General features: G+C 35.4%; 1 protein-coding gene across 6 annotated transcripts in view; it reads right to left on the bottom strand.

Moving 5' to 3' along the window:
* Nucleotides 1-14910, bottom strand: part of VAMP7 (vesicle associated membrane protein 7) — a 57105-nt gene that overhangs the window by 27611 nt on the left and 14584 nt on the right. For all 6 annotated transcript variants that reach the window (XM_063720971.1, XM_054543965.2, XM_063720973.1 and 3 more), the window contains 2 exon segments: nucleotides 12608-12745; nucleotides 10297-10387 (listed from right to left, as the gene is read on the bottom strand). In XM_063720971.1, coding sequence (XP_063577041.1) covers nucleotides 10297-10387; nucleotides 12608-12745 — 229 coding nt within the window.

Here is a 14910-nt window from a genome sequence, read left to right as displayed (position 1 = left end):
ACCTACAAAGAGACTCAGACTCCCACACAATAATACTAGGAGACTTTAATACCCCACTGTCAATATTAGATCGAGACAGAAAATTAACAAGGATATTCCGGACTTGAACTCAGCTCTGGACCAAGAGGACCTAATAGACATCTACAGAATTCTCCAAGCCAAATCAACAGAATATACATTCTTCTCAGCACCACATCGCACTTATTCTAAAGTTGATCACATAATTGGAAGTAAAACACTCCTCAGCAAATGCAAAAAATGGAAATCGTAACCAACAGTCTCTCAGACCACAGTGCAATCAAATTAGAACTCAGGAGTAAGAAACTCACTCAAAACTGCACAACTACATGGAAAATGAACAACCTGTTCCTGAATGACTACTGGGTAAATAACGAAATTAAGGCAGAAATAAGTAAGTTTTTTGAAACCAATGAGAACAAAGACACAACGGACCAGAATCTCTGGGACACTGCTAAAGCAGTATTTAGAGGGAAATTTATAGCACTAAATGCCCACAGCAAAAAGTGGGAAAGATTTAAAATCGACACCCTAACATCACAATTAAAAGAACTAGAGAAGCAAGAACAAACAAATTCAAAGGTAGCAGAAGACAAGAAATAACTAAGATCAGAGCAGAACTGAAGGAGAAAGAGACATGAAAAACCCTTCAAAAAGAATCAATGAATCCAGGAGCTGGTTTTTTGAAAAGATTAACAAAATAGATAGACTGCTAGCGAGACTAATAAAGAAGAAAAGAGAGAAGAATCAAATAGACACAATAAAAAATGATAAAGGGGATATCACCACTGATCCCCTGATCCCACAGAAATACAAACTACCATCAGAGAATACTATAAACACCTCTATGCAAGTAAACTAGAAAATCTGGAAGAAACGCATAAATTCCTGGACACATACACCCTCTCAAGACTGAACCAGGAAGAAGTCAAATCCCTGACAAAGAGAATAAAATACCTAGAAATACAACTTACAAGGGATGCGAAGGACCTCTTCAAGGAGAACGACAAACCACTGCTCAAGGAAATAAGAGAAGACACAAATGAATGGAAAAACATTCCATGCTCATGGATAGGAAGAATATGGCCAAACTGCCCAAAGTAATTTATAGATTCAATGCTATCCCCATCCAGCTACCATTGACTTTCTTCACAGAATTAGAAAAAACTATTTTAAATTTCATTTGGAACCAAAAAAGAGCCCATATAGCCAAGACAATCCTAAGCAAGAAGAACAAAGCTGGAGACATCACGCTACCTGACTTCAAACTATACTACAAGGCTACAGTAACCAAAACAGCATGGTACTGGTACCAAAACAGATACATAGACCAATGGAACAGAACAGAGGCCTCAGAAATAACACCACACATCTACAACCATCTGATCTTTGACAAACCTGACAAAAACAAGCAATGGGGAAAGGATTCCCTATTTAATAAATGGTGCTGGGAAAACTGGCTAGCCATATGCAGAAAACTGAAACTGGCCCCCTTCCTTACACCTTACACAAAAATTAACTCAAGATGGATTAAAGACTTAAACGTAAGACCTAAAACCATAAAATCCCTAGAAGAAAACCGAGGCAATACCATTCAGGACATAGGCATAGGCAAAGACTTCATGACTAAAACAACAAAAGCAATGGCAACAAAAGCCAAAATTGACAAATGTGATCTAATTAAAGTAAAGAGCTTCTGCACAGCAAAAGAAACTATCATCAGAGTGAACAGGCAGCCTACAGAATGGGAAAAAATTTTTGCAATCTATCCATCTGACAAAGGGCTAATATCCGGAATCTACAAGGAACTTAAACAAATTTACAAGAACAAAACAACCCCATCAAAAAGTGTGTGAAGGATATAAAAAGACACTTCTCAAAAGAAGACATTTATGTGGCCAGCAAACATATTTGGAAACATATGTCTCCAAACATCATCACGGGTCATTAGAGAAATGCAAATCAAAACCATAATGAGATACCCTCTCACACCAGTAAGAATGGCGATCATTAAATGGCAATCATTAAAGTCAGGAAACAACAGATGCTGGAGAGGATGTGGAGCAATAGGAATGCTTTTACACTGTTGGTGGAAGTGTAAATTAGTTCAACCATTGTCAAAGACAGTGTGGCGATTTCTCAAGGATCTAGAACCAGAAATACCATTTGACCCAGCAATCCCATTACTGGGTATATACTCAAAAGATTATAAATCATTTTACTATAAAGACACATGCACATGTATGTTTATTGCAGCACTGTTCACAACAGCAAAGACTTGGAACCAACCCAAATGCCCATCAATGATAGACTGGATAAAGAAAATGCGGCACATATACACAATGGAATACTATGCAGCCATAAAAAAGGAGGAGTTCATGTCCTTTGCAGGGACATGGATGAAGCTGGAAACCATCATTCTCAGCAAGGTAAGAAAGGAACAGAAAACCAAACACCGCATGTTCTCACTCATAAGTGGGAGTTGAACAATGAGAACACATGGACACGGAGGGGAACATCACACACTGGGGCCTGTTGTGGGGTAGGGGGGCTAGGGGAGAAATAGCATTAGGAGAAATACCTAATGTAGATGATGGGTTAATGGGTGCAGCAAACCACCATGGCATGTGTATACCTATGTAACAAAGCTGCACATTCTGCATATGTATCCCAGAACTTAAAGTATAATAATAAAAAAAGAGCAAATGTGTAACACAGAAATTGCAATGGGTCAGGCTGAAGTATTTCCATTTTTATCCATAATTTTAGCAGTATGATGACATAGCTCAAAAGGAAAATAGGATATTCTACTTTTATATATTCAAATAAAAATATATAGTTCGAGGTATCAAAAAAAATTCAACATCTCTTCATGATAAAAACTCTCAAAAAACTAGGCATAGAAGGAATATCCCTCAACATGATAAACGCCATTTATGACAAACCCACAGCTAACATCATACTGAATGGGAAAAACTAAAAGCCTTTCCTCTAAGAACTGGAAAACTCTCACCACTCCTATTCAACATAGTACTGGAAGGATGCCCAGTTTCACTACTCCTATTCAACACAATACTGGAAGTCCTAGCCAGAGCAATCAGGCAAGAGAAAGAAATAAAGGGCATCCAAATTGAAAAAGAGGAAGTCAAATTATCCCTCTTTGCAGATGATATGATCTTATGTCTAAAAGACCCAAAGACTCCACCAAAAAACTCCTAGATCTGATAAATATATACAGTAAAGTTGCAGGACACAGAATCAACATACAAATATCTGTAATGTTTCTATGCATCAATAATGAACTTGGTGAAATAAAACTTTATGAAATCAAGAAGGCAATCCCATTTATAATAGTTATGAACATATATAAAATACTGAAGAATAAATTTAACGAGGAGGTGAAAGACTCCTACAAGTAAAACTACGAAACACTGATGAAAAAAACTGAAGATGACACAAAGATACAGAAAGACATCTTATGGTCATGGATCATAAGAATGTATATTATTAAAATGACCATAAGCCCAAAGCAGTCTACAGATTCAATGCAATCTCTATTGAAGTACCAATGTCATTTTTCACAGAAACAGAAAAAACAATCCTAAAATTAGTATTTCAGAAACCAAAAAAGAATCCAAATAGCCAAAGCAATCCTGAGCAAAATGAACAAAGCTGGAGGCATCACACTACCTGACTTCAAAACATATTACAAGGCTACAGTAACCAAAACAGCATGGTTTGGTATAAAAACAGACACAAGGTCGATGGAATAGAATAGAAAAGCCAGACATTGATCCACGTATGTATAGCCACACATATATAGGCAACTGATTTTCAACAAAGGTGCCAAGAACGTACACTGGGGAAAGGACACTCTCTTCAATAAATGGCATTGGGAAAACTGGATACCTATATGTGGAAGAATTAAACTGGACCTCTGTCTCTCATCACATACAAAAATCAACCAAGATAGATTAAAGACTTAAATTTCAGACCCAGAACTATAAACCTACTAGAAGAAAACATAGGGGAAACACTTCAGAACACTGCTCTAGGAAAAGATTTTATGGCTAACACCTCAAAAGGACAGGTAACGAAAAGAAAAATAGACAAATAGGACTATATTAAACAAAAAAGCTTTTGCACAGCAAAGGAAATAATCAAGAGTGAAGAGACAACCAGTTGAATGGGAGAAAATAGTTGCAAACTATTCATTTGATAAGGGAATAATATCCAGAATATATAATGAACTCAACAGGAGATATACAAATAATCCCCTTAAAAAGTGGGCAGAGGACATGAATAGTCATTTCTCAAAAGAAGACATACAAATGGCCAAAAGGCATATGAAAAAAATGCTCAACATCATAGAAATGCAAATAAAAGCCAAAATGAGATATCATGTTACCCCAGTTAGAATGGTTACTAAAAAGATACAAAATAACAGATGCTGGTTAGGATAAGGAAAAAAAAAAAAAAACACTTACACACTGTTGGTGGGAAAGTAAACTAGTACAGCTACTATGGAAACCAGTGTGGTGATTTCTCCACAAACTAAAAATTAAACTACCATATGATCCAGCAATCCTACTACTGCGTATTTATGCAAAGGAAAAGAAATCAGTATATAAAAGGGATATCTGCAGTTGCATATTTATTGCATCCCTATTCACAATAGCAAAGATATGGAGTCAACCTAAGTGTCCATGAATGGATGAATGGATAAAGAAAATGTGGTCTATAAACACAATGGAATACTATTTGACCATGAAAAAGAATGAAGTCATGTCATTTACAGCAACATGGATGTAACTGGAGGTTATTATGTTTAGTGATATAAGGCAGGCATGGAAAGACAAATATCACATGTTCTTACTCACATGTGGGAACTAAAACAGTTGATCTCATGGAGGTAGACAATAGCGCAATAGATACCAGAGGCTAGGAATGGTGTGGGTATGTGGGGCGGAGCAGGGAATATGAGAGGATGGTTAATAGGTACAAACACACAGTTAGATAGAAGGAATAAGTTCTAATGTTTGATAGCAGAGTAGGGTGACTAAAGTTAACAATAGCGTATTATATATTTCAAAATAGCTAGAAGAGAGAATTTGAAATGTTCCCATCACACAGAAATAAATTCTTGAGCTGATGGACACCCCAAATATCCTGACTTGATCATTACACAGTCTTTGCATGTAACAAAATATCACACGTACCCCATGAATGTGTACAAATATTATGTATCAATTAAATAAAAGTCACTAGACAGCTAGCTCTCTTTTCCTTGCCCTATGGGAGAACAGAGAGAGAAGATGCTGTCTGCAAGCCAGGAAGAGAGCCCTTACCAGAACCTGACCATACTGGCACCGTGATCTTGGACTTCTACCCTCCAGAAATGTGAGAAAATAAATTTCTGTTGTTTAAGCCACTGCGTCTATGGAATTTTGTTACAGCAGCCTGAGCTAAGACAAATGACCTCAAATTAATAACCTAACAACTTAACTTTCCACCTTATGGATCTAGAAAAGAAGGGTAAACTAAATCTAAAGCTAGCAGTGGGAAGGAAATAAATATTAGGGTGAACAAATTAAATAGAGAACAGAAAAACTATAGAAAAAAAATCTATGAAACCAGAAGTTGGTTCTTTAGAAAGATCAATAAAATTGACAAACCTTTACGTAGAATGACCAAGTAAAACAGAGAAAAAACTTCCGTTACTAAAATCAGGAATGAAAGAGGAGACATCACCACCTAACTTACAAAATGAAAAGGATCTTAGGGGAATTCTCTAAACAGGAGTATGTAAATAAATTAGGTAACTCAGATGAAATGCACAAATTCCTAGAAAGATACAAACTGCTAAACAGACTCAAGAAGAAATAAAAAATCTGAATAGAGCTACAGCAAGCATAGAGACTAAATCAGTAATTTTAAAACTTCAGGCCAGGCACGGAGGCTCATGCCTGTAATCCTAGCACTTTGGTAGGCTGAAGCAAGTGGATCGCTTGAGCCCAGGAGTTTGAGACTAGCCTGGGCAACAGGGCAAGACCTTGTCTCTACAAAAAATCCAAAAAACGAAAATTAGCCAAGCATGGTGGCACATGCCTGCAGTCCCAGCTGCTTGGGAGGCTGAGGTGGGAAGATTACCTGAGCCCAGGAGGTCAAGGCTGCAGGTAACCCTCCCACCAAGGGAATGAAAGAGGAATTAGAGAGGATCGTGTCACTGCACTCCAGCCTGGGTGACAGACAGACCCCGTCTCAAAAAACAAAAACAAAACCAAAAAAGCTTCACACAAAGAAAAGCCCAAGCCCAGGTGGCTTCAAAGGTGAATTCTACCAAATATTTCAAGAATTAATACAAAACTTTCACAAATCTTTCTAAAATAGAAGAAAAGGGGAACACTTCTTGACTCATTCTATGAGCCCAGCATTACCCTGGTATCAAAACCAAACAAAGACATCACAAGAAAAGAAAATGATAGACCAACAACTCTTAAAAATACAGACATTTAACAAATCCTCAACAGACTACTGGCAGGATGAATCCAATAATATGCAAAAAGGACTATACACCATGATGCAGTGGGATTCATTTCAGAAACACAAGGTTGATTTACTATCTGAAAATCAATTATTATAATACATCATATTAATAAAGAACAAAAACCATCATTTCAATAGATGTAAAAAAAATTGACAAAATCCAACACTATTTAATGATAAAACCATTCAACAAACAAGAAAAAGAAACTTCCTCAACCTGATAAAGGACATCTATGAAAAACCCACAGCTAACCTCATACTTAATTGTGGAAGATTCTTCAAGATCTCCCTAAGAGCAGGAATAAGACAATGATGTCCACTCTTACCATTTCTATTCAACATTATACTGGAGGTTCTAGCTAGGGCAATTAAGCAATAAAAAGAAATGAAAAGCATCCAGATTGAAAAGGAAGAATTAAAACTATCTCTATTTGCAAGTAGCATGATTCTATATAGAGAAAATCCTAAGGAAACTATTAAAAAGCTATTAGAACTAATAAATGAGAACAAGGTTGTATGATACAACACCAATTTATAAAAATCAATAAAATTTCTATACATTAGTACTGAACAATCCAAAAATGAAAGAGAAAAATTCCATTTACAATAGCATAAAAAAAATACTTAGGAACAAGGCAAGAAGGCTGTTAGAAGAGATATTGTTAAAGAAAAATTATTCTGACACTGGTTAAAAAATGGTAAGGCAGATTTTGAGATTACTGCAATAGGGGTCAAGGCTATCACAATGGAGGGGAGAGATTGAGCTCAACTCCTAATGCAACCAAGACCAGTGGGGATTTGTGGCCAATGAACAGAGTGAGGGGGCCAGAGGATGGAAAATTACTAAGAGGAGACATCAAGGGCAAGGAGATTGTCTCCAAACTGGCCTAACAGGATTCCTGCTAAAAGCTGGCCGGACTTATATATCAAATATAGGGGACGAGGAACTTGATCAAGGGTGGGGTATTAGCAGGATTCTTTGCTAAGACTTCCTTAGGCAGGCCAAGGACAGAGCCCAAGGATGAGACCTAGTTTAATAGAGTGCTCAGAGGAGCTTGTCTAAAATTTGGTGAAGCAGAGTCTTTGTCATGTAAGACTTGCACACTGAAAACTACAAAACATTGTTGGAAAAAATTAAAGGAAACCTGAATGAATAGAAAGAAAGCCCATGTTCATGGATCAGAAGTTTAATATTGTTAAAATGGCTCCCCTAATTGATCTACAGATTCAACACAATCCCTATCAAAATCCCAGATAGCTTTTTTTTGCAGAAATTGACAAGCTCATCCTAAAGTTCATGAAAATGAAAGGTACCCAGAATAGTCAAAGCAATTTTGAGAAAGAATAAAGTTGGAAGACGAATATTTCCTGATTTTAAAACCTACTACAAAGCTATAATAATCATGACAGTCTGGTACCGGCATAAAGATAAATTGAACAGAACTGAAGGTCCAGAAACAAAGCCATACATCCATTGATAACTAATTTTTGATAAGAATGCTAAGATCATTCAACAGGGAAAGAAAAGCCTTTTCAGCAAATGGTTCTGGAACAACTGTATATACATATTCAACAGAATTAAGTTGGATCTCTTCTTTATTCCATACATAAACGTTAACTCAAAATAGATCATAGATAGAAATATAAGAGCTAAAACTAGTCTTGGAAGAAAACAAAGGAGTAAATCTTCATGATCTTGGCTTAGGCGACGGTTTCTTAGATATGATATTCAAAGCACAAACAACTAAAGAAAAAATAAATCGCACTTCATAAAAACTTGTGCTTCAAAGAACACCATCAAGAAAATGAAAAGACAACTCACAGAATAGAGCAAAATATTTGAAAATCATGTATCTGATAAGGGTCTAGTATCCAGAATATATAACGTACTGTTATAGCTCAACCATAAAAAGACAAATAACCCACTTAAAAACAACAAAGTATTTTTAAATAGACATTTCTCCAAAGGTAAAGAAAATATACAAATGGCCTATAAGCACATGAAAAAATGCTCAACATCATTAGTCATCAGGGAAATGCAAATCAAAATCACAATAAAGTACCATTTCACTAGACTGGGTATAATCAAAAAAGACACGTTTTGGCAAGGATGTGGAGAAATCAGAATCCTCATACATTGCTATTAGGAATGTATAATGGTACAGTCACTTTAGGAAAGTTTGGCCCTTCCTCAAAATGTTACAAAGTTGCCATGTGATCCAGCAATTCTATTCCTAGGTATGTAAGCAAGAGAACCAAAAACATATATATATATATATATATATATATGCTCACACAAAAACTTGTACACAAATGTTCACAGCAGCATTATTTATAATAACCAGACCATGAACTAATGAGTAGATACATAAAATGCATTAATGCATTGGAATTATTAGTCATAAAAAAGAATTAAGTATTGATTTATGCTATGACATGAATGAACCTCACAATCATTACGCTAAGTGAACGAAGACACAAAATGCCATATATTACAAGATTCCATTTATACGAAATGTCCAGAATAGGCAAATTTATGAAGATGAAAAGGGAATTAATTGTTGCTTAGGTCTGAGAGTTGAGGAGAAATGAGGAGCAACTGCAAATGGGTACAGGGTTTCATTTAGGGATGATAAAAATGTTACAAAATTGATTGCAGCAATAGTTGTACAATTCTGTGAATATAGTAACCACTGACTGTATACTTTAAATGGGTGAATTATATGATATGTGAATTATATTTCAATTAAGCTGTTAAAAAAATGAAAGGGAATTAACTGGGAATGTTCTTGTCACATTTTAAATTTGCTGTTTCTATAACTCTAAAAATAAATAAGTCATTTAAAAGGAGTCGATTAAAAATGTTGATTTTTCTGGTAACGTTATGCATCTGCAATAAATAATATTGTAGCAATTGCCTGCCTCCACTTTCAGGCAAAATAAATACATTTGGTGACAAAAAAAAGAGTAAAAACAAATAGTAGTTGTCTCAACAGATTCTCTAGTCTCTATCTAGATATATAATTAAAACTAAAATCAAAGGAAATCACTTTAAATAGCCGAGACGTATATATCAAGAACCATGAAAATGTTTGCACATTTTGATTATTAATCCCATTCCTGATAATTAATCTCAAGAAAATAAGAAAAACATAATAGGCACAAAAATATAACAGTACTGTTACTGTAGGATAAACTTCTAAATCAGTCCTACTTAAGAGTGTTTGCAACTGGTTGACTAAGTCTCTAAGCATACTGTTCAGTCCAATTGACTTTCATAGCAAGAGGGCCTCAGTGAAGGAAGCACAACACTGACTGACATTCTTCAGCAAGCTCCTTATCTGGCTGCAAAACAGCACTCTGAGTAACACTGTGCTAAAGAACCTATGCGTCCAAAATTCAGACAAGGTTAGGTAACCCGTGATACATTAACTCAGTGAAATACTGTACGATCAAACTGACCAAATTATTCTAAACTGCTGAATTATCATAAGGTTCTTAGAAATTAGTCTTGCTAAGCAAACTAGTAAATTTAGAATGAAGAATAGTTGCAAGGACAAAGAAGAAACCATTTGCACAAGCAGACAGTATCACAGGTGTCTCAGCTAACAATTAACTTCCAATGGTAAGAATAAGGAAGTGCTATTTTGGCTTCTCTAGAATAATTTGACCCCAGTCAAGTAATCTTTATCATTTTTGCCCACACGCATGAAACTATGCCATGAAACATACCTATGTTTCTGACCATGATTCCTTTCAGTTCATCCACTTGGGCTTGAGTCTCCATCACTTTGTCTAGGCCCTTATTCTCAGAGTGATGCTTCTATAAGAAAATAAGTTTTAACTTATGGTACCCAGACATTATTTACAATAGGAAAACAAAAATAAGGGGAATGACAATTTACACTGACGAATGCTATAAAATTATGTCTCTATTGATATAAAAGATACATGTCACTTCACTGGAAAAATGTTACAATACCCAGGAAAAAATATGGGCAGCATAAAAAATGCTTCTATACAAACTGTAAGTATGCAGTCTAAAACTTACCTTATTTTAAATAAAATAAAAATAAACATATCAAATACACATGTGACTTGTGGGGCAGAGATTGCGGGGGATATATAATCTGTGCTCAGACAAGGAAGAAAGGAGAAAAAGAAGACTGTAGTTGGGGCAGTGGGGGAAAGAATGCTGCAAAATTGTTCCCCACTTCTTGAGTATGATGAGGTAGGGGCTGGCCCAGCCTCTCAGCATCTGTTCTTGTATCTGCCAGGATCACAGCATATAAACTATTTTTATTGGCTTCTCACAGGATCTAGAATCTAAGACACTGATAATATATATTTTGAAATTATTTATCCATAGCTAGTAATTATGGGGTGCTTAATACACAATGTTCCAGTCATTTCGTTGTGTTAAGTGCTTCAAACGGGATATTATTTAATCCACCCCAAAACTCTATGAAACGATGCTATTATTATCTCTATTTACAGATGAAGGAATAGGTAGAGATTTTGTTCAGAAGGTCACACAGATCTAGAGCTAATGACAAATTGGTTAATTTGAAAGTTTTGTTTCTAGCTGACCCTATTTACTTTTGACTAAGCACTGGTATTTTTGTTGTTGGTAGTGTTTTATACAGTTTTACATAGATGAACGTTTCCTAGTGGGGAGTATGAAACAAACCAACTGCTTGAATAATAAAGGTTTATAAGTAACCAATTTAAAGGGACTTTATTGCCAGAAGAGTGTGTGTGTGTGTGTGTGTGTGTGTGTATGTGTATAAAATTTAGAAATGTAATACTCAGAGTATTAAAAACACAGGAGAAGTGAAAGTATTCAATTACAATACAGCTTTTTTTAACTCACAACAAAATCATAGCTAGAGCTTAGGTCTTTATACTCAAATAGTTTCATGGATAAAAGGGAAGCATTTTGAAAGGTGTCTGACATCATGAAAACATAAATTAAAACCACAATGAGATACCATTACACATCAACTGGAATGGCAAAACTTAAGACCACATCAAGTATCGGCAAGGATGCAGAGACACTGGAACTGCTGGTGAGAATATAAAATGGTACAACCACTTTGGAGAAAAAAGTGGTGATTTTTTTTTTTTCAATTACATATCACCTACCATATGACCCAGCAATTCCATTCCTAGGTATTTATCAAAGAGAAATAAAAACATATGTCCACACAAAGACTTATACATGGAGGTTAACAGCAGCTTTATTCATGATAGCTGAAAACTGGAAGCAACCCAAATATCCAGCAACAGGTGAATGGATAAACAAACTGTGGTATATGCATATACTACTACTCAGCAAAAAGGGGAACAAACTACTGATTTATACAACATGGAAGAATATCAAGAGCCTTACACTGACTGAAACAAGCAAGACACAAAAAAGTACATACTGTATGATTCTATTTACAGAAAAGACAAAACTAATTTATAGTGATAGAAAACAGATCAGTGGTTGCCTGGGGCAAAGTGTTGGGGAGGGGACCAACTGGTAAGGGATATGAGGGAATTTTTAGGGTGATTAAAATGCTGTCTTGAGTACAGTGGTATTTCACAGGTATATACACATGTAAAACCTCACTAAGCTGACAATTAGGGATTCATACAGATGAAGAGAGTTTCAAATTATTAATTTGGGTTGTTAGAAAATTAAATTTCCCTCATGGAAGGGTAGAAGGTTTATGTACGGGTTAAAAGATCATTTGGCATGTTGAACACATTTAAACATCAGATGGGTAGTTGAACTAGATGATCTTTAATGCTCTTCCAATCATGAGACACTGTGACCACTATTAATAGAGAATACAGAGATAATAAAGAATATCACTGTTTTCTACCCTAAAATGGCCCCTTTACTTTTTTTTTCAATCAGGGAAGTTTTATTATGTTGACTTACAGTAACACAATCAGAAAACTATATTGCAGGTCAGGGCCCCTTAGATTCATAGTGTTTGAAGGTAATAAAGAAGATATAAATCAAAATACCTTATCCTGAGAAAGATCTTACCAGCTGTGCAGCCAAGACACTTGAGAACTCGCTATTCATGGCATATGGAAGTGCTGTCTGTGCTCTTGAACCATAAGTAGTCTGGAACCTCTTCTTTATCTCATTCAGAAAATTAAAGGCTCGGGAACGTTCAAAATCCTGAAAAGAGATCAACACAGAACTCACATTTAGAAAGTAAACAAAGATGATGTGAGTGATTAAGAACAATAAAAAACAGCTAACATTTACTGAGCAATGATTCTCTGAGAAGGAACTAGCATTGATCCTATCTTAAACATAAGTAAAGGAAGGCTCTGAATAAGTAACTAACTTGTCCAAAGGTCCAACAACTAGTAAATGAAAGAGCTGAGAGTGAATCCAGATATATCTGGTCATTGACAACTGAAGATAATGATACCTAGGTTATCAACTTCTTGACATCAGGAGTTGGATTTTACTGCCTCCATATATTTCATAGGATCTATTAGAAGGCCCAGCACAAGAATATGTTTAATAAATCCCATAATAATCATAGAGTCTTTCACACATACAGATAATACTACTGATATTAACTTCAAATTGAATTTTTTCAATAGTGGTGGTATATTTGAAAAGATCAAGTGACATACTCATGTCTAATCCCAGCCAGCCAAAAAGTATGTGTGTTCTTTAGAAGAATACCTTAGAGGAAAAAAATGAATGTGTGTATATGTGTTTATGTATACATGTGTATGTGTGTATCAAATTATAGCTCAAGAAATATGAGGCTCGACTCTAACTATCCCAGATTTCATTATATTTTTCTTCTACTCCAAGCTCTTCCATATCAGTCATTTCACATATAGCTGGATTTTTTCGTACTTTTGGAAAATATTGTGAAGCCAGAGATAAAAATCATTGTGATGATCACTATGGTTAACAGTCATTTCCCTTTCACCCAAGATGCTTAGTCTAAGCCAAGGGTTCTTAAATTGGGGTCAATGGTCCAAATTCAAGGGGCCTTTGAACTTGGATAGAAAAAAAGAAAATCACATCATTATTTTTATCAATCGTTAACTTATATTTCAATTGTGAATATAGGTAGTATATTAATAATTGGGGTAGTATTAAACAGTACCTGTAACTGTCACCAACAGAAATCTTTTTTCATATACCATCACAGTTACAGATATCTCAAAATATTGTCAACACCCATCACATCAAGATTATTAGTTATTAGACCTATGACTAGATCTTGTCAATGAGTTCATAAAGAAGCATATATATTACTACATCAAGTTTTTAAAATATTTTGAATACTATATATATATATATTTCAATATAATTGGCTTTGTTAGAATTGTGTGTGTTTTATACATTTAAAAGCATTCTGGAAAAGGAAAATTAAAAAAAGAAAACAAAAACATTCTGGGAGTGTCCCACAAGTGACGAGTCTGTGATACAATAAAGATTAGGAACCCTGATCTATGGCAACCATGCCAATTCCAAGTCTCTTTGTCAGTAGGCAGTTTAGAAATGAGCATGCAGCCAATAAGACATGAAAGGAAGTTCACTTTGAAAGCAGGGGGAGGGGAGGGCATGCAGCTGGGAAAAGCTTCCTCATTCCTACAATAAGACACTCAAGAAGACACAGTCCCTCTTCTCTGGACATGAATAAATAAGTATGTAGTTCTACGTAACCAAAATGGCAACCTGTCTGGGAAGAAGGAGACATGGAGGAAAGCAGAGAAGAGAAAGGACCTTAATGACATCATTAAGTTACTGAGAATTTTGGGCTGAGAGCCGACAAATAGTCATACCTAACCAATGTAAACTACAGGTTTATATAGCTAATCATAATGTATTGTAATTTTGTTTTTCCAAAGTTCACATACATTAAAGAATTCATTAACTACTGATAGAAGGAATGATGTTATCTAATTTAACATTCCAGATAAACAATTTTTGAGAGGTTTTGATATCAAAGAATTATAATTATGAACATCAATTCTCACTACAAAATAGAATAAATATAGAAGTTGCAAGAGGCTAAGCTAAAACTCTACCAAAATTGAGTTGATTTGCACATACCCCAGTATCAAGTTTTCTTAACATTTGCTGCTCTATATGACAAATGCAAAATATTAACAATTCCAGCTATGTAAAGTTCGCATCACCTTTGCCCACCATAGGTACAGATCAGCAGTCCCCAACCTTTTTGGCACCAGGGACCTGTTTTGTAGAAGACAATTTTTCCAAGGACTGGGGGAGGGGGAATGGTTTCGGGATTAAACTGTTCCACTTCAGATCATCAGGCATTAAATTCTCATAAAGAGCATGCAATC

Source organism: Pongo abelii, chromosome X, assembly GCF_028885655.2.
Source record: "Pongo abelii isolate AG06213 chromosome X, NHGRI_mPonAbe1-v2.0_pri, whole genome shotgun sequence".
NCBI classification, from domain to species: domain Eukaryota; kingdom Metazoa; phylum Chordata; class Mammalia; order Primates; family Hominidae; genus Pongo; species Pongo abelii.
The sequence above is the reverse complement of the archived record's forward strand: the minus strand, read 5'-3'. Positions and strand labels throughout refer to the sequence as shown.